Source organism: Chrysemys picta, chromosome 7, assembly GCF_011386835.1.
Source record: "Chrysemys picta bellii isolate R12L10 chromosome 7, ASM1138683v2, whole genome shotgun sequence".
Lineage (NCBI taxonomy): Eukaryota > Metazoa > Chordata > Testudines > Emydidae > Chrysemys > Chrysemys picta.
The window spans coordinates 20,628,467-20,649,240 of NC_088797.1; the positions used below are offsets into that span (position 1 = coordinate 20,628,467).

General features: G+C 47.8%; 1 protein-coding gene across 3 annotated transcripts in view; it reads right to left on the reverse strand.

Annotated features, from left to right (window-relative positions):
* Positions 1-17,078, reverse strand: part of CFAP100 (cilia and flagella associated protein 100) — a 38,570-nt gene extending 21,492 nt beyond the window's left edge. For 2 of the 3 annotated variants that reach the window (XM_065550909.1, XM_005288422.5), the window contains exons 1-4: positions 16,901-17,075; positions 11,073-11,222; positions 1,463-1,549; positions 711-808 (exon numbers count right to left, since the gene is read on the reverse strand). In XM_065550909.1, coding sequence (XP_065406981.1) covers positions 711-808; positions 1,463-1,549; positions 11,073-11,139 — 252 coding nt within the window. In that variant the 5' untranslated portion in view covers positions 11,140-11,222; positions 16,901-17,075. Of the gene's footprint in view, positions 1-710; positions 809-1,462; positions 1,550-11,072; positions 11,223-16,900 lie in introns of all 3 variants that reach the window. The other variant, XM_005288423.5, reaches the window with a different exon arrangement.
* Between the last annotated feature and the right edge of the window lie 3,696 nt (positions 17,079-20,774).

The following is a 20,774-nucleotide window of genomic DNA, read 5'->3' on the forward strand; positions in this document are numbered from 1 at the left end:
GTGCCCCTTAACACCCCGTGTGCCCCCCCATTTCCACCCAAGCTGGGGGGCGGGGTAAAACTCTGCAGATAAACTTTTGAACTCTGGGGCGGCACTGACCAGGGACAGAGACTTTGGGGTTGTTGGACTTCGGGGTGATTGGACTTAAGACCCTGAGGGGAAAAGGACACTGCCAAACTTACTTGGAGGTGGGTCTTTTGCTCATGGTTTGTGTTATGAATCCTGTTTGTGGTGTTTCCCCAACATAATGCCGCATTGTTTCCCTCCTTTATTAAAAGGCTATTGCTACACTCAGACTCCGTGCTTGCGAGAGGGGAAGTATTGTCTCCTAGAGGCACCCGGGGGGTGGTATGTAATTGTCCCAGGTCACTGGGTGGGGCTTGAGCCGGTTTTGCATTGCGTTATTGAAACGGAACCCCTAGATACTGAACCCGGCCCTTGTTGCTGCCAACTCAGAGGGGCAGAAGGGTTACAATTATATAGAAGGAAAGAAACAGAAGAGCAATAAAAATAATCTTCAAATACCTGCCCAGATTCTCAGCTGCTGTTAATCAACCTGGCTCCATTGACTTCAATGGAGCTACTCTGATTTACACCAGCTGAGGATCTGGCCTGTAATGTTTTTTCAAACAAGAAATTTTGTTAAGGCTGCCATCCCCTTTCGAATGCACTGCAAACTTCTTAGCTTTTGCCTTAGTTGTTATACATACCGCCTTAGCCCGTTCTCTTTCCTTGTCTCTCAGTAAGAAGATATCAATATCCGAAGGGATTTTAAATGGGTTTTTCCTCAGCTGAAACTCCTCATCATCTATGCACACAGGAAGAAACAGAACTCGATTAGCAGAGCCTCAGTGTGGGGAGAGCTAAAAGGGACAATTTCAACATATAAAATTCATGGGCTATGTTTTAATTTGAGTTACCTCAGCACTAGCCAACATATTTTAAAGCGACACTGTCAATGTATAACCTGGTCCTTTTGCTAGTGGAGACAGGCATTTTAAGAGTAAACTGTTCTTGACGTGGCGAATTCACTATGGGCCAAATACTGGGTTTTGTCCTGCGGTTTTACTGTCCTTACTGATTGTTTTCAACAGACGTTTTGCCTTGAGTAAGGGCCTCAGGATTTGGCCATATTAAAGGAATTTCACTCTATCAGAGATCACTACTGATGGGCCCTACTGGGTATAGTTCTGGGAATTAGCACATTTGCAGCAGTTGATCTTTTGGGGAGGCTGTGTTGACAGAGCAGAGATTTTACTGTTCACCTACACCCACCTCGTGCTCTCACCCAGTTCCATTGGGCCAATTCCTGAAGGCCTTACTCAATGTTTTACTCAGCTAAAGCTCCCCTTGAAGCCATTAGAACCTGCCAGACTAAAGGTTGTACACCAGCCTGAATAAGCACCTGTAGATCTGGCCAATGGTTAACAATTAAAAACTGAAAAGCGTATCAGGACCTTACCTGAAAGTGGAGACTTTGTTTCCACTGTAGAGTTGGTAGAGGGAACCCCAGAGGTTGGCACTGTTTGCTGAGGTAATGTCCTAGCCCCTGGTTCAATACAAATCAATACGCAGCCATCAATAAATCAATAGTAGTAAGCAACACTGGTAAGAAAGCAGGGCAATACTTGAATCCATAGACTTAATCCTCAAGTCTTGGTATTTCCTTGCTTTTACAGACATCAGAAAGACAATCTAATCATGGCGCAATATCTCAATGAATATTTTGCGTCGGTGTTTAATGAGGCCAATGAAGGGATTAGGGATACTAGCACCATTACAGAGGGGCATTCGGGATGGGGGATTACCGTATCCGAGGTGGAAACAAAACTTGAACGCCTTAATGGGGCTAAGTCGGGAGGACCGGACGATCTTCATCCGAGAATATTGAAGGAATTGGCGCGGGAAATAGCAGGCCCGTTAGTGATAATATTTAATGAATCTGTAAACTCGGGGGTGGTCCCGTTAGACTGGAGAATAGCTAATGTGGTTCCTATTTTCAAAAAAGGGAAAAAAAGTGATCCGGGTAACTACAGGCCTGTTAGTTTAACATCTGTAGTGTGCAAGGTGTTAGAGAAAATTTTGAAGGAGAAACTAGTTGAGGACCTGGAGGGTAGTGGCAATTGCGATAATTTACAACATGGTTTTACGAAGGGCAGATCGTGCCAAACGAATCTGATCTCCTTCTTTGAGAAAGTAACGGATTTATTAGATAAGGGAAATGCGGTGGACCTAATATACCTGGATTTCAGTAAAGCGTTTGATACTGTACCCCATGAGGAATTATTGGTTAAACTGAAAAACATGGGGATCGATTTGAAAATCCAGAGATGGATAAGGAATTGGTTAATGGGGAGAATGCAGCGGGTCGTATTGAAGGGTGAACTGTCAGGTTGGAGGGAGGTTACCAGTGGAGTTCCCCAAGGTTCGGTTTTGGGACCCATTTTATTTAATCTATTTATAACTGACCTCGGAACCGATTGCAGGAGTAGGCTGGTAAAGTTTGCGGATGATACGAAGGTGGGAGGCGTTGTTAATTCGGAAGAGGATAGGGATATCCTGCAGGGAGACTTGAATGAGCTTGTGAATTGGAGTGTCAGAAATAGGATGAAATTTAATAGTGAAAAGTGTAAGGTGATGCATTTGGGGATGACCAATAACAATTTTAGTTACAAGATGGGGACGCATTGGTTAGAAGTAACGGAAGAGGAGAAGGACCTAGGGGTCCTTGTAGACCGCAGGATGACTATGAGTCGACAGTGTGACGTGGCGGTGAAAAAAGCCAATGCTGTCTTGGGATGCATTAGGCGAGGTATATCTAGTAGGGATAAGGAGGTCCTGCTTCCGTTGTACAAGGCGCTGGTGAGACCTCATTTGGAGTACTGTGTGCAGTTCTGGTCTCCCATGTTTAAAAAAGATGAACTCAAACTGGAACGGGTGCAGAGAAGGGCCACTAGGATGATCAGAGGAATGGAAAACCTGTCGTATGAAAGGAGACTAGAGGAGCTTGGGTTGTTTAGTCTGACAAAGCGAAGGCTGAGGGGGGATATGATTGCTATCTTTAAATATATTAGAGGGATTAATACAAGGGAGGGAGATGAATTATTCCAGCTTAGTACTAACGTGGATACGAGAACGAATGGATATAAACTGGCCGTGGGGAAGTTCAGGCTTGAAATTAGACGAAGGTTTCTGACCGTTAGAGGGGTGAAATATTGGAACGGCCTTCCGAGGGAAACGGTGGGGGCGAGGGACTTGTCTGGCTTTAAGATTAAGTTAGATAAGTTTATGGAGGGAATGGTTTAATGGTAAAACATAGTTGTCAAGGAAAACCAAGCAATGGTAGATAAATAGCATAATGGCTAAAAGGGGTCAGGATGGAGACTCTTGCCTATATGCTCGGGGTCTTACTGATCGCCATATTTGGGGTCGGGAAGGAATTTTCCTCCAGGGCAGATTGGCTGAGCCTCTGGAGGTTTTTCGCCTTCCTCCGCAGCATGGGGCAGGGATCTCTAGCAGGAGGGTCTCTGCCGATTGAGGTCACTAATAACAGGATTGGGGACTTCAGCAGCAGAGTCCAGGGAAGGGGCGGGGACGGTTTTATGGCCTGCAGCGTGCAGGGGGTCAGACCAGATGATCATAATGGTCCCTTCTGACCTTAAAGTCTATGAAAGGGGGCTTTTGTCGCCTTTTAATTTCTCATTGAAAGGTGCAGCAGTAAAGATTCTTCTTCTTCGAGTGCTTGCTCATATCCATTCCATTAGGTGTGTGCGCGCCGCGTGCACGATCGTCGGAAGATTTTTACCCTAGCAACACCGGCGGGTCGGCTGTGGAGCCCCCTAGAGTGGCGCCCTCATGGCGCTGAATATATACCCCAGCCGACCCGGCGCCCCCTCAGTTCCTTCTTACCGCCCCTGACGGTCGTTGGAACTGTGGAGCGCGGCATAGCTGTCCTCCACTCTCCCTAGCGTATTTCGTTGTATCACAGTTATAGTTATAGTTATAGTTCTAGTGTTGTAGTAAATTAGTTAAGTAGTTTTAAAGTTGTTCTAAGTAGTCCAGGGGATTAAGGGGGTCGTCTCCCCCTTTCTCCCCCGGCCGCGGGGCCGGGCTCATGCCCAACGCTCCCGGCTTCAAGCAGTGCGCCTCCTGCGCTAAGCCTATGCCCACGAGCGACCCGCACGACTCCTGTCTGAAGTGCCTGGGAGAGTCCCACCAAACAGATAAGTGCAAGATCTGTAAGGCCTTCAAACCAAGGACCAAGAAGGAGCGGGACTTTCGGCTCAGGCAACTCCTGATGGAGGCGGCACTTAGCCCGGACACTCCTTCTACGGGCCAGGCCACGGCGCCTAGCACCTCGGTGCGCAGTGCCCCAGCGGCACCGGCTATGACGACCACGCGAGTGGCGTCAGACAAGCCTCCCCGGCACCGGACCTCGTCGGCACCGCAAGCACAGCGAGTGCCTCGGCGCCGGTCAGTATCCCCGGGGCATAAAAAAGCCCATAAGACGGGGACATCCGTGCCGAAGACGCCGGCTCCCCCAGTGCCGGGGGTAGAGCCGCGTCCGCCGGTGGAGCAACGGAAACAGGTGCCTCCAGCACCGTCGACTCCGGCGCCGAGGCCGTTGAGTCCGGTGCAAATAGCGTCTCCACCGAGGCCGGCGGTGATACAGTGTCTCCCGTCGACTCCAGAGACCTTCGAGGCGGCGAGAGACTTAATAGCTCTGACGGAGCCGGCACCGCCTCAACCACCGGCACCGACTGCACCGTTGACTCGCCCGGTCCAGTCGAGGGGGAAACCTGCCTTGATGCGCCCTCCATCACAAGGGCTGGAACCTCGGCACCGATCCAGGTCCCGAAGCAGGTCCCCACGCCGCTCGCAGTCCCGGCACCGAATATCGTCTCGGCACCGGTCGTACTCGCGGCCAAGATCTTCTTCGCGGCACCGCTCTACGTCTCGGCACCGATATGATCGTCGGCACCGATCAACGTCGAGACGTAGTTCTTGGCACCGCTACGGTCGACGCTCGACGTCGAGGGGCCGCTCCCGGCACCGGGCATACTCCAGGTCCTCGTCGAGGTCCAGGTCCGACTCCCGGCACCGACGAGGTCATCGGCACCGGTCGCGGTCCCGGCACCGATCGCCGGCACCGCGCAGAGATAGGTCATCTCCAGACCGGCACCGTGCGGCACCACAGCCCACGGGGCTCGTTTCATCTCTCTCGGCACCGCCATGGCCGTCAAGATCGGTGTCTCGCTCCTCGGAGGACCTGTCGAGATCGGCATACCCCCCTCAAGGGCAAGCCGAGGAACAAAACTTGGGCCATTGGCAGGAGATGGCAGAGGACCACTCTCATGGACCATCTCGCTGGTCGTTTTGGACCCCGTGGGCGTACCACCAGGAGCAAGGGGCTCCAATACCATCGACCTCTCGCTCGGGTCACTCGGTCAGAAGGGCCCCAGAATCCACCATCTCTCGCCCTCCGCCAGGAGGCATGGAGGCTTCCGTGTCCACGCCACCCGACACCATGGACCCAAGTGCAGGTGATGCTCCGGCCCAGGAGCAGGGGGATCAGGACCCCCCCTTGGATCCAGTACCACCAGAGGCATCCTCCTCCTCCTCTCCGGATGAGGCAGTGGCGGGCACTTCATGTACGGGTCCCCCTCCGATAGATCTTCGGGCTCACCAGGATCTCCTGCGTAGGATGGCCCGTAATATGGACCTGCAGGCGGAGGAGATAGTGGAGGTGCACGACCCGATCGTGAATATCCTTGGAGCGGATGCCCCATCGAGGGTGGCGTTACCCCTGATCCGCACGATCCAAACGAATGCGGATTCGATATGGCAAACTCCTGCCTCTATTCCACCCACAGCGAGAGGGGTGGAAAGGAAATACTTTGTCCCGTCTAAGGACTATGGGTACTTGTATACCCACCCCCAACCGTGTTCACTGGTGGTGGAATCAGTGAATGCACGAGAGCGCCACGGCCAGCAGGCTGCAGCGCCTAAATCAAAAGAGGCTAAGCGGCTCGATCTGTTTGGCCGTAAGGTTTACTCAGCCGGAGGGCTACAACTTAGAGCGGCGAACCAACAGGCGCTACTGAGCCGCTACAATTTCAACTCCTGGAACTCTATGGGGAAGTTTAAGGAGTTGATTCCCCAAGAGTCCAGGGAAGAGTTTGGAGCCATGGTAGAGGAGGGCAAGAAGGTGGCTCGGACCTCCTTGCAGGCCTCCTTGGACATTGCAGACTCAGCTGCGAGGACCCTGGCTTCGGGTATCGCTATGCGCAGGATCTCCTGGCTTCAGGTTTCGGGTTTGCCTCCGGAGCTGCAGCAAACCCTACAAGATCTGCCCTTTGAGGGTCATGGATTGTTCTCAGATAAGACGGACTCTCGCCTGCAGAGCCTCAAGGACTCGAGAACAATCATGCGCTCCCTCGGGATGCATGTCGTGGGCCCTCAGCGCAGGCCATTTAGGCCGCAGCCTCAGCGCTTCTACCCCCCCCCGCCTCGTCAGAGACAGGACTCGGCCCGGAGGAGAGGGCGAGGTGGTAGAAGAAGGTGGACCGGCCCTCAACCCGGCCAGAACCAGGGGCCACCTAGACCACCTTCAGGCCCCAGGCAGAACTTTTGAAGGTGCGGTCGAGGACGGCGCCCCAGTCATCCCCCAGGATCCAGCCCCCTCCTTTCGGGATCGCCTTTCCCATTTCCACCGTGCCTGGTCCCTTATAACCTCGGACCGTTGGGTCCTTCGCACGGTGGACAGGGGATATGCTATCCAGTTTTCTTCAATTCCCCCCTCCTCCCCCCCTTCCCCGTCCCTCTTCAGGGACCCTTCTCACGAGCAACTTCTTATACAGGAAGTTTCCACGCTCCTTGCTATGGGGGCCATAGAGGAGGTTCCAGTGGAGTTAAGGGGCAGGGGATTCTATTCCCGTTACTTCCTCATTCCCAAGTCCAAAGGAGGTCTGCGACCCATCTTGGACTTGCGCGGACTCAACAAATTCGTAGTAAAGTTGAAGTTCCGCATGGTCTCTCTGGGGGCCATTATTCCTTCCCTCGATCCTGGAGACTGGTTCGCCGCCCTCGACATGAAAGACGCATACTTTCACATCTCAATTTACCCACCTCACAGACGCTTCCTGCGATTCGTGGTAAACAGGGTGCACTACCAATTTGCAGTCCTTCCCTTCGGCCTATCCTCGGCCCCACGGGTGTTCACGAAATGTATGGCTGTCGTGGCAGCGTACCTTCGTCGGCAAGGGATACAGGTGTTCCCGTACCTAGACGACTGGCTAGTGCGCGGTCGCACCAAAGAACAAGTTCGAGTTCACGTCCACATAATAGTGCACACATTCAACAAGTTGGGTATCCTACTCAACAAGGACAAATCCACTCTAGAACCTACCCAGAGAATAGAATTCATCGGCGCGGTTCTAGACTCCAGACGCGCACAAGCCATCCTGCCAGACAATCGCTTTTGCACCATCACGAGCCTCATTCAAGGACTCAAGGCCTTCCCAACTACCACGGTGAGGTCGTGCCTTACCCTGCTGGGTCACATGGCTTCCTGCACGTACGTAACCAGGCATGCCAGACTTCGGCTTCGCCCACTCCAGACCTGGGTGTCATCAATATACCGCCCACATCGGGACAGCCTGAATATGGTGGTCACAGTCCCGAACTCGGTCCTGACCTCCCTCACATGGTGGCTAGATCACAATGTGGTTTGCGAAGGGATGCCGTTTCACGCCCCACAACCCTCTCTGCACCTGGTCACAGACGCTTCATCTCTGGGTTGGGGCGCCCATCTCAACGAGCACCATACACAGGGCCTGTGGACTGCACCCCAGCTAGCCCTGCACATCAATGTTCGGGAACTGATGGCGGTGCGCCTGGCGTGCCAGGCATTTCTCAATCTCCTACGTGGTCGTTGTGTGTTAGTTCTCATCGACAACACCACCGCCATGTTTTACATCAACAAGCAGGGAGGAGCACGTTCGTCAATTCTATGCCAAGAGGCCATTCGCCTGTGGGACTTCTGCATCGCCCACTCAATCCTTCTCACGGCATCGTTCCTCCCTGGAGTCCAGAACACTTTAGCGGACCGACTCAGCAGGTCCTTTCAAACACACGAGTGGTCTATCCGTCCGGACATCATACATTCCGTTTTCCAGAAGTGGGGGTTTCCCCAGATAGACCTGTTTGCATCTCGAGACAACAGGAAGTGCCACGTGTTCTGCTCCCTGCAAGGTCGAGCTCCCGGCTCCCTCTCGGATGCGTTTCTCCTTCCCTGGAAGGACCACCTGTTTTATGCCTTCCCTCCGTTTCCTCTGGTCCACAAGGTACTGCTCAAATTGCGCAGAGACCAGGCACAGGTGATTCTGATCGCCCCAGCGTGGCCGAGACAACATTGGTACACCACGCTGTTGGAACTCTCGGTTCGGACACCGATCCCGCTTCCATTGTGCCCGGATCTCATCTCTCAGGACCACGGTCGCCTGCGTCATCCCAACCTGCAATCACTCCACCTCACGGCGTGGCTGCTCCATGGTTCACCCAGGCAGAGCAGCAGTGCTCGCACTCTGTCCAACAGATTCTGCTGAGCAGTAGGAAGCCCTCAACACGGACCACATACTTGGCCAAGTGGAAGCGGTTCTCCTGTTGGTGCGAACAACGAGCCACGTCCCCGTTGCACGCACCTATTCCTCTCATTTTGGAATATCTCCTCTCCCTAAAACAGCAGGGGTTGGTGATATCTTCAATTAGAGTTCACCTGGCCGCTATATCAGCCTTTCACCCAGGGGAACTCGCGTCTTCGGTATTCTCTAACCCGATGGTCGTTAGATTCCTCAAGGGCTTAGACCGGATGTACCCACAGCAACGTCAGCCCGTTCCGACGTGGGACCTCAACCTGGTTCTTTCCAAGCTCACAGGTCATCCATTCGAGCCACTGGCCACCTGTTCACTTCTGTACCTATCCTGGAAGACAGCCTTCCTCGTAGCCATCACCTCAGCAAGGCGTGTTTCTGAACTCAGGGCGCTTACATCCGAGCCCCCTTACACAGTTTTTCATAAGGATAAAGTGCAGCTCCGCCCACATCCTGCCTTTCTCCCTAAGGTGGTTTCTCCATTTCATATCAACCAGGATATATTTCTCCCGGTCTTTCACCCTAAACCACATGCTACTCGCCAGGATCAACGTTTGCATTCTCTGGACGTACGCAGGGCCCTGGCCTTCTATATTGACCGCACAAGGCACTTTAGAAAGACGACGCAACTCTTCGTTGCAGTGGCCGACCGAATGAAAGGCTCACCGGTCTCATCACAACGCCTATCCTCCTGGATTACGTCTTGCATCCGGACTTGCTACGACCTGGCAGGTGTCTCAGTACCACACCTCACCGCTCACTCCACGAGGGCCCAAGCTTCCTCGACGGCTTTCCTGGCGCAAGTTCCGATCCAGGACATTTGTAGAGCTGCGGTTTGGTCGTCAGTCCACACGTTTACAGAACACTATGCACTAGTGCAGCAGTCCAGGGACGATGCCGCCTTCGGATCAGCGGTTTTGCACACAGCAATGTCTCACTCCGACCCCACCACCTAAGTTGGGCTTGGGAGTCACCTAATGGAATGGATATGAGCAAGCACTCGAAGAAGAAAAGACGGTTACTCACCGTTGTAACTGTTGTTCTTCGAGATGTGTTGCTCATATCCATTCCAAACCCGCCCCCCGTCCCCACTGTCGGAGTAGCCGGCAAGAAGGAACTGAGGGGGCGCCGGGTCGGCTGGGGTAAATATTCAGCGCCATGAAGGCGCCACTCTAGGGGGCTCCACAGCCGACCCGCCGGTGTTGCTAGGGTAAAAATCTTCCGACGATCGTGCACGCGGCGCGCACACACCTAATGGAATGGATATGAGCAACACATCTCGAAGAACAACAGTTACAACGGTGAGTAACCGTCTTTTCCTATCTTCTGCAGGATGCTTGGGTTGAGCATGTTTTTCTAACATTGATAGTAGGGCTTTTCCAAAGGGCAATTAACACAATACCCCGTTGTCAAATCAAGGCCACTTTCTGATCAGAGAGGGGTTATTTCTCACATCTTGTGCTGGATCTTGGGGTGACTATCAAGTCTCCATAAGAAAGGAAAAAGAAAGCATTTCTCACTCTGTAATATCCTCTATTTCATACCCCTCACTCTCCCACTCCCGGCAGATGGTTGGGCAGACTTCTTACATTGAAAAGGTGGAGTAACATGATCCAATGGGTGAGTCCTTGATAGTGGGGAGTGAACCCCCTGGCCTCTAGAGATAAAAGTTTGCACCGCTACTGCCTAAACTAGCAATCTCAACTCTCTTACCCAACACCTGTAGAAAACTCAAACTTCCGTGTGATCCAGCCACAAGAGGAGGACAGAGAGCCACACTTAGTATGTGTGGGTTACACACGCACAATAGAGTCCGAGGCCTGGTCTACACTACATGGTTAGGTTGATGTTTGCTGCCTTGCGGTGACCTAGCTGTGGAAGTGTCTCCACTTAAAATTGTCTCCCGCCAACGTAAGTGCTTCTCTACACCGATGTAGTAACACCACCTCCCCGAGCGGCATAGAATCATGGTCAATGTAATTAGGTCGATGCAGTGTCAATGTAGACACTGCGTTGCTTACAGCAACCGTTACTCGCTTTCAGGAGCTGTCTAACAGTGCCCCACACTAACAATACACAAGCACTCCTGGTGAGAAACTGCACTGCTGACACGGGGAGCCAAGTGTGCATAGCCCCAAGCGATTTAACAACTGCACTGGCTGAATGCCGATGTAAGTTAGGTCGACATAATTTTGTAGTGTAGACATGGCTTTAACTATGTATACCACTTTTGGGAAAGGAGGGACAAAATAAAACATAGTAGTTTGTTAGTAATAAGCTTTATGGTCTCTGTCTTTCCTTAAAGACAAGAAAATTCCCACACTTGCCATACACCACACTTCTGAGTGCTCCAGCCAACACCCACATTTCATCATTGGATTTGTGCTTCGCAAGCAACGAGTTACAAATTAAAATTCTTACTGGAAATGGCTCCAGAACTGGATGTTTCCTGGGACCCAGTCGAACGTGTATAGGAGAGAACAGACATGCTGTACGAATTCCGTTCTGATGAATTCTAGGGAAAGGTTTAGATGAGCAGTTGGTTGAGTTTTATATTTTCTGCTATAGAACCTAGGGGGAAAGCATAATTATCACAACACACTTATCTGTAATGTACAGAGAGAAGAACGATAGTAGTTTATTAAAATTAACCCACGATCAACAGACACAATTGCCATGCCTCCCTTAGGACAAGTTCAGATGGGAATCAGTTGCACTGGTGTAATTCCACTCGAGTCAGTAGGATCACTCCAGACGTGCACTGGCACAAAGGAGAGGAGAAAATATCGACTGCCTTTTGCACTAGTTTTAAGGCTATATTTTAAGCAGTTTCATTTGCATTGCCACCTACGCTTAGAACAACCTCCCACTTCCTGTACAAAAAGTGTTCTCCACCTCCCCTTTCCAAGAAGCTTCCCACATCACAGAACTGGCTTTCACTCTCCTTCTGCATCAGGTCCAAACCATGAGTGTCACTGGGTTAGCACCAGCTCAGAAAGAAGAAAGTTCCCTAAAAAATCACCCTTCCTGCAGTATCTGGGTTTTCTGTAGGGCTAACTCTGTTTATCTTGTGAGCCCTAAGCAGAGCCCAACTTGAATGGTGGCTGTGTAATCCAGCTTCTGCTGCATGCTGTAAGAAATATCTTGGTCATGCATGGTGGAGGAGGAGAGGGCTCAGGGTGGACACTGGCAGCTGGTTACTTCTAGCAGCAGGCAGTGCTCCACCCCTGCTCCGAACCCTCCTGCTGTGGTTATAGGTAACCGTTATGCTCTTCTTGATACAGGAAAGAAGGAATCACTCCCTACAGTAAAGGAGGAGAAGCCTCATACCCCTAAGGCTGGGAGGTCTGCTGCCACCACTGCGAATAGGAAACGTAGGGTAGTGATGGTCGGAGACTCTCTGCTGAGGGGGACGGAGGCGCCCATCTGTCGCCCTGACATTTCATCTCGAGAGGTATGCTGCCTGCCGGGAGCCCGTATCCGAGACATTACGGAGGCATTGTCGAGGATTATCCAGCCCTCTGACTACTACCCCATGCTACTCATCCATGTGGGCACAAATGATACTGCGCGGTGTGACACTGAGCGGATCAAGAGTGACTACAGGGCTCTGGGAGTACGAGTGAAGGAGTTTGGAGCGCAGGTGGTATTCTCTTCAATTCTTCCTGTCAAAGGTAGGGGCCCGGGCAGAGACAGATGCATCATAGAGGTGAATGCCTGGCTGCGAAGATGGTGTCGCCAGGAGGGCTTTGGCTGCCTAGACCACGGGATGCTATTCGAGGATGGACTGCTAGGCAGAGATGGCGTTCACCTTTCGGGGAGAGGAAAGACCCTATTTGGACACAGACTGGTTAACCTAGTGAGGAGGGCTTTAAACTAGGTTCGACGGGGACAGGTGAGCAAAGCCCACAGGTAAGTGGGGAACATGGAGACCGGGGAGATGGGTTGGAAACGAGAGGGAGTGTGGGCTATATTGGCAGAGAGAAAGGAGGGTCAGGACAAAACTGTGAGGAAAGATCAAACCAGTATCTTAGATGCCTATATACAAATGCGAGAAGTATGGGGAATAAGCAGGAAGAACTGGAAGTGCTAATAAATAAATATAACTATGACATTGTTGGCATCACTGAAACTTGGTGGGATAATACACATGATTGGAATGTTGGTGTGGATGGGTACAGCTTGCTCAGGAAGGATAGACCGGGGAAAAAGGGAGGAGGTGTTGCCTTATATATTAAAAATGTACACACTTGGACTGAGGTAGAGATGGACATAGGAGACGGAAGTGTTGAGAGTCTCTGGGTTAGGCTAAAAGGGGTAAAAAACAAGGGAGATGTCATGCTAGGAGTCTACTACAGGCCACCTAACCAGGTGGAAGAGGTAGACGAGGCTTTTTTTAAGCAACTAACAAAATCATCCAAAGCCCAAGATTTGGTGGTGATGGGGGACTTCAACTATCCGGATATATGTTGGGAAAATAACACAGCGGGGCACAGACTATCCAACAAATTCTTGGACTGCATTGGAGACAACTTTTTATTTCAGAAGGTTGAAAAAGCTACTGGGGGGGAGCTGTTCTAGACTTGATTTTAACAAATAGGGAGGAACTCGTTGAGAATTTGAAAGTAGAAGGCAGCCTGGGTGAAAGTGATCATGAAATCATAGAGTTTGCAATTCTAAGGAAGGGTAGAAGGGAGAACAGCAAAATAGAGACAATGGATTTCAGGAAGGCAGATTTTGGTAAGCTCAGAGAGCTGATAGGTAAGGTCCCATGGGAATCAAGACTGAGGGGAAAGACAACTGAGGAGAATTGGCAGTTTTTCAAAGGGACACTATTAAGGGCCCAAAAGCAAGCTATTCCGCTGGTTAGGAAAGATAGAAAATGTGGCAAAAGACCACCTTGGCTTAACCACGAGATGTTGCATGATCTAAAAAATAAAAAGGAGTCATATAAAAAATGGAAACTAGGACAGATTACAAAGGATGAATATAGGCAAACAACACAGGAATGCAGGGGCAAGATTAGAAAGGCAAAGGCACAAAATGAGCTCAAACTAGCTACAGGAATAAAGGGAAACAAGAAGACTTTTTATCAATACATTAGAAGCAAGAGGAAGACCAAAGACAGGGTAGGCCCACTGCTTAGTGAAGAGGGAGAAACAGTAACAGGAAACTTGGAAATGGCAGAGATGCTTAATGACTTCTTTGTTTCGGTCTTCACCGAGAAGTCTGAAGGAATGCATAACATAGTGAATGCTAATGGGAAGGGGGTAGATTTAGCAGATAAAATAAAAAAAGAACAAGTTAAAAATCACTTAGAAAAGTTAGATGCCTGCAAGTCACCAGGGCCTGATGGAATGCATCCTAGAATACTCAAGGAGCTAATAGAGGAGGTATCTGAGCCTCTAGCTATTATCTTTGGAAAGTCATGGGAGACGGGAGAGATTCCAGAAGACTGGAAAAGGGCAAATACAGTGCCCATCTATAAAAAGGGAAATAAAAACAACCCAGGAAACTACAGACCAGTTAGTTTAACTTCTGTGCCAGGGAAGATAATGGAGCAAGTAATTAAGGAAATCATCTGCAAACACTTGGAAGGTGGTAAGGTGATAGGGAACAGCCAGCATGGATTTGTGAAGAACAAATCATGTCAAACCAATCTGATAGCTTTCTTTGATAGGATAACGAGCCTTGTGGATAAGGGTGAAGCTGTGGATGTGGTATACCTAGACTTTAGTAAGGCATTTGATACGGTCTCGCATGATATTCTTATCGATAAACTAGGCAAATACAATTTAGAGGGGGCTACTATAAGGTGGGTGCATAACTGGCTGGATAACCGTACTCAGAGAGTTGTTATTAATGGTTCCCAATCCTGCTGGAAAGGCATAACGAGTGGGGTACCGCAGGGGTCTGTTTTGGGACCGGCGCTGTTCAATATCTTCATCAACGACTTAGATATTGGCATAGAAAGTACGCTTATTAAGTTTGCGGATGATACCAAACTGGGAGGGATTGCAACTGCTTTGGAGGACAGGGTCATAATTCAAAATGATCTGGACAAATTGGAGAAATGGTCTGAGTTAAACAGGATCAAGTTTAACAAAGACAAATGCAAAGTGCTCCACTTAGGAAGGAAAAATCAGTTTCACACATACAGAATGGGAAGAGACTGTCTAGGAAGGAGTACGGCAGAAAGGGATCTAGGGGTTATAGTGGACCACAAGCTAAATATGAGTCAACAGTGTGATGCTGTTGCAAAAAAAGCAAACATGATTCTGGGATGTATTAACAGGTGTGTTGTGAGCAAGACACAAGAAGTCATTCTTCCGCTCTACTCTGCTCTGGTTAGGCCTCAGCTGGAGTATTGTAAAATATTGTAAAAATACCGCATTTTAAAAAAGATGTGGAGAAATTGGAAAGGGTCCAGAGAAGAGCAATAAGAATGATTAAAGGTCTTGAGAACATGACCTATAAAGGAAGGCTGAAAGAATTGGGTTTGTTTAGTTTGGAAAAGAGAAGACTGAGAGGGGACATGATAGCAGTTTTCAGGTATTTAAAAGGGTGTCATAAGGAGGAGGGAGAAAACTTGTTCACCTTAGCCTCTAAGGATAGAACCAGAAGCAATGGGTTTAAACTGCAGCAAGGGAGGTCTAGGTTGGACATTAGGAAAAAGTTCCTAACTGTCAGGGTGGTTAAACACTGGAATAAATTGCCTAGGGAGGTTGTGGAATCTCCATCTCTGGAGATATTTAAGAGTAGGTTAGATAAAGGTCTATCAGGGATGGTCTAGACAGTATTTGGTCCTGCCATGCGGGCAGGGGACTGGACTCGATGACCTCTCGAGGTCCCTTCCAGTCCTAGAATCTATGAATCTATGGTAACTGGGCAAACAAAGCAAACACCTAGAGGGGCAAACCCCTCAATGCTCACTTGGATATTTACAATCCAGAGCTTTGCAACTACAGAATGCAGTGTCGTTTGCCCGATGCTGAGCACTTTCAATTCCCATTGAAATGCATGAAAGTGGAGAGCACTCAGCACCTTGCAGGGCTATATATGTATGCAGTAATGATTTATCTGTGACATTCTTTGAGATAAAGGTGCTTCATAATATAGTGTTATACCGAAAAAGACTGATGAGTGTATGGATCATAAGCCTATTTGAGAGTGGGTGTGAACACACCCATCACTTGAGATAGTTGTAAGAAGCACTTCAATGCCCACTCCTAAAAAAAGAACTAATAGAATCTGCCCAGAAACTAACAACATGGTGGGAAGGGATCCACTGGGGATTGTGCCAGGTATGAGAGAGAGAGGGAAGGCAGAACACGGAGACAGACAGAAGGAGCAGCTGAAAGTGCAGTATCTGACCCTGGAAGAAACCTTGGGTCATGGGTGTAGGCTGAAAATAATGGACTTGGTGCTGTGAGAAGAAGCTGTTTCCTACTGTTGGATTCCCTCCGCATTCAGAGAGAGGAGGACTTTGTAAATAAACAAAACTGCATCAAATAAATGCCTATCACCAATTTCTATTCCCAACTGGAACATCTCCAGAGCTACAAACTTCCACTAGCTGCTCAGGTCAAAAAGAGGCAACAATAATCAGGATCCTTCTTTAACCCTGTTCCTAAGGTGTGGATACAATTTTTTTCTTTTATAAATCTTATTATAGATTGTTTGCACAGCACTTTGGAAATAATGTATAATGTTACATAACGGCTAATAGGGTTAATTATTAAGATTCATAATGGAAAAATGGCATTAAAATAATTTGGTGTATCTTTCACAACCTTTGACATTTTAATGGTTCCACAGGTCTATACCGCCACTCACTGGTGCCAAAGTCAATTGATAAGGAATTACCATTTTTAGTTTACTGATAAATTTATATGCCACATTTCCCTAGCATTAAGGTGCAGTGCAGAAAAATGCTGAATGAAACATACACAATCAGTCTAAAAATAGAATTAATAAGATAAAATGTAGGTTAGTTTACAAGTTCCCCGAGCACTGGATGGCCTCAAGTCTTCAGCCAGCAGCAGGTAATTTAGAAGCAGACGGGTTAGGTTTCTCTAGCTTCCAACAAAACACACATCTGCAGACACACTCACACACACACACAGGTAAACCATCAATGCATGGCATTTCCTAGTGAAACATACTAATGCTTCCAACTTTCTGTCTCAGTGAAAAGCTGTATTTGCTATTAAAAAACGTAGGAGGGGAAAATGCAATAAAAATTATACCTTCCTTCTTTGGCTTCTCACCCAAATGAGCACCCTACCCTCTCTGATAGCAGCCTTGGTCAATTGCAGCCGAGCAGAGCCATGCACCTGGAAGAGTGGCACAGAACCTTGCAGACTTTGGTTAGCTCCGCGGCTTCTTTTGTTCTCCACTCTTGTTTATGTTGTCAAGGAAGCCTTCTCTCCTGTTGCCCGGCAACCGTCTACGTCATAAAGGAAAGAAGGGTTGCGTCACTTTAGTGCGCTATTCCAGAACGCTGGGGAGGGCAGGCAAACTAGCTAACCGGTTGCACTTGCGGGAGGATGCGTGGCGGTAGTTCTAGTCTTTGCAACACAAGCAAATAAACCGGCGGGAGGGGCAATTTAGTTGCAATTAAGGAGATTGTGCATGACTATGAAGTTGATAGAAGTAGCACATAAATCGGCTACAAGTTTCAAGAAAAATCCATTGTAGCTGCTTTTGGAGATCTCTTGAGCATGAAATTGCAAATTGCTGCAATTGCGGGTCTCTTGCACATAAGCCAACCAAGGGGCTGCATGTGACATGCAACTGTGTTTGGCAGGATTCATTGCAGGTTTCTTTCTACTGATTTTGCAGAGGTTCTTCTTTCCCTGCATAATAACAGCCTAGGGACCATTTTCATAGGCAAACGAGGGATATTGCTAATCATGCATTTCTACTTATTATTTTTAGTGGAAAGAATTTAACTATCTCTACAAATATTATATATAGGGAGACAGTATATCTAAGAGGTTAGAGCAGGGCCTCCATCCAGGCTTCTAAACCTGACTGCAATTTTCTGGCTGTGTGACTGTGAGCTTGACTTCTTTGGAGCTCAGTTTCCCCTTTCCACAGCTGTAAAATATGAATAATTAAATTTAGTCACCTCAGAAGGGTGTTGTGTGGCTTACTAAACTAACAGCTGTAAAGGACTCGTCAGATGAAAGGTGCTGCAGTAGAGCAAAATATTATATCATACATTTATAAAGGTGTATTAGAAAAGTATGATTTTGGGGGGTGGGGGAAGGTATCAAAACCCCCTTACTTTCTCTTTGTTGTGCCCAAGGGGAAAATATCCATTCTAAATATATCAATGTGCTTCTTTTGTGTTCTAGGGATTAGCAGTTGAGCTTTCTAAAACAGCAATTTCTGTGTTACAGTAGATTTCTAGATGGCTTTACCCACCTGAATAAATCATGCAACATAACAAATAACAGGATTTGTTTTAAACAAGGGTAAACTCCTATTTAATTGTCACATGTGTTATTTCCCATTATTGTGGATTATTAAGATATGGGACTCACTGAGCTGTAAAGTCTCTCTCGGTAATTCTAGCAAGAGGAGGATGTTGCTTATAAAAGAGGAAACTTCTCTTTACTCCAAACAAATACATCAGCATTTGGCAAAAAAGTACGGAATAATCTTATGTTTCTGTAAAGGAATCTTTTAGTTGAAAATTTCCCAGTTGCAGTAGGAGATTTGAATCAGGAGAGAAATTGAAAAATCATTTTGCATATTTAAAAATCAAGGAACAAATTATACTGCAAATGCAATTCTCTAAATGTAAATAGCATTTGGAAGTAAGGATTTATAATGGAACTGCAGATACGGAGCAGTAGTGGTATGAATAGACATCACTGAAGTGCATTAACCTAGGAGATTAGCACAGCTATAGCTTAATATATGGAGTCATTTCTCATAGTGAATGATACAAATTCTATAGCTATGTTTCCTTCCATGCAACCTTGCTAAACGTTTATTACTTAATACTAGAACATATACGATTTAAAAACTGGTCATTATATTATCAGATGGAGAGAAAGTAGGCAGCTTTTCATGAAATATTTTTGGCTCATCACTCACTTCCTGTAAACTCTACAGGTGTTTATGTTATGCTTTTCTTTGGGGGCACATAGATTCATAGATTTTTAAGGCCAGAAGGATACTAGGGGGTCTATTGTGAGCAGCTATTAACTCTGTTAATGAATGGAATAAATTACATGTGCACATCATGGGGAAATCCTGCTTTATAAAGTGGTCTGTGCAACTGACTGGTGGTTTAGCTTGTTAGTTACTTTCACATAGTTTCAAGGTTCCATAGTGTGACATCGGGGTACCATGTCTAGGAGTTTGTTAAATGTTTGACATAAGGGTTATCAATACTGTTTCCTTGTTCTATGTTTGGTGAGAGCAGAAGCCCAGGTATCAGTGAGGTAAGATTCACTTTTAGTAAGATGCCATTATTCATCTAATAGATGTGATAGCAGGAGAATTGTTACAGCACAAGAGTTCTTAAGGCATGGCTAGAACATGGAATTGGAATGGAAGGATTTGGAGTTCTAGTTCTGTCTTTGTCGTTGGCTTGTTATGTGATCTTTGACAAGTCACTTGATTTCTCCGTGCCTCAGTTTCCTCACCTATAAAATGGGGGCAATTAATACTTACCATCATCACTGGGGTGATGTGAGAGTTAGTTAATTGATACTGGCAAAATGTTTTTAAATTGCTGTCTGAGAAATACTATAAGAGATGGGAGCCATATAAGTATCTACACAGACAGAAAGATAAGACTGCAAAGTAATATATATTTATACCAGGAAGCTGGCATGCATCAAGTACACTGTTCAGCTCAGTGGTCATTAGTCTCCACCATTCCCTTTAACTCTCTCAAGGGTCTCCATTATTCATTTATTTTACTTTAGCTATTATAAAATGTAACTGAATATGCACTAGACAAACAGGAAAGGACTAAAATACAAGCCAAAAGACAAGCAGAGAATGGCACAGAAATACTTCAAGGCAGTTTGAGTATTTTCTCTCTGATCTGTTCAGCTTTATATTCTTTGCTGGTTTTGGTGTCGTACCACCTGAAACAGCCAAAGAGGGAAATCAAGACCTGATATTAATAAGGTTAAAAAAATGAAGGAAGGAGAAAACCTACAAGCTGATATTCTGTGCTGCACCTCCAGGAGGCTCTGAATTCCAGGCTTCTACAGGGGTCTGAGCAGCCTCTAATATACAGTAGAGTAATGGGCACTGTTAAAAATTTTTGTAGCCTCCCAAAGACTGACTATGGGTAGAACCCACATAGTGCTCTGCATTATGGGCTACGTCCCATGTAGCGGGACTTACAGAGGGGCCAGGATAAAACTGGCTAGAGTGGTCCTATGCTGTGCCTGTTCCAGAATACACCCCCTCCCCCCATTCCTTGGGGGGGGGAGAGGAGGCTGTTTTTGGCTACTATATCATTCTGCTATTGCATTGCGGGACTATATTTTTTTTAAACAAAGCTTTATTCACAGTACACAATCATATGAGCCTTTAAATGAGTAATGGTTGCCAACATATCCTGTCTGTCTGATCAAATGCTTCTTAGTAGTTCAAGTTTCTTGCACAAGGGTCACAGAACGTTAGGCACCAAGGGCGTGACCCACAGCCAGAAGACTCTCATTGACTTCGATGGGCTTTGAGTCAAGCTCCCAAAAAGGGGTGTTGCTTGAAATACAGGATGGGTGGGTCATCTTCACAGCACAAAAGAATCCTCTTGCTCTCCAGAAAAGCCCCGTGGTGGAGGAAGGTTGGGATGTCTCATGTTTACAGCAGGCTGCCGTTTCTAAAATCCCAATGTGACTCTTTGATCGTGTTGGGCTCCCCCCATCTACCACCAATTGCTGCTCACTGTCTCACTGCTCCCAGCTGAGCATCCTCTTACTGCAGGGAACCTGCATCAGTTGCAAAGGGGGAGGCTGATTTCAGGGAACCTTGGAACAATCGCACTGCCAGAGCCCGCCACAGGATGTCATCAACAGTTGCTTTTCAGCCGCTGGGGAGAGAGGGATTTGGTTGAAGGACCCACATTTCTCACTCTTGGTTTCT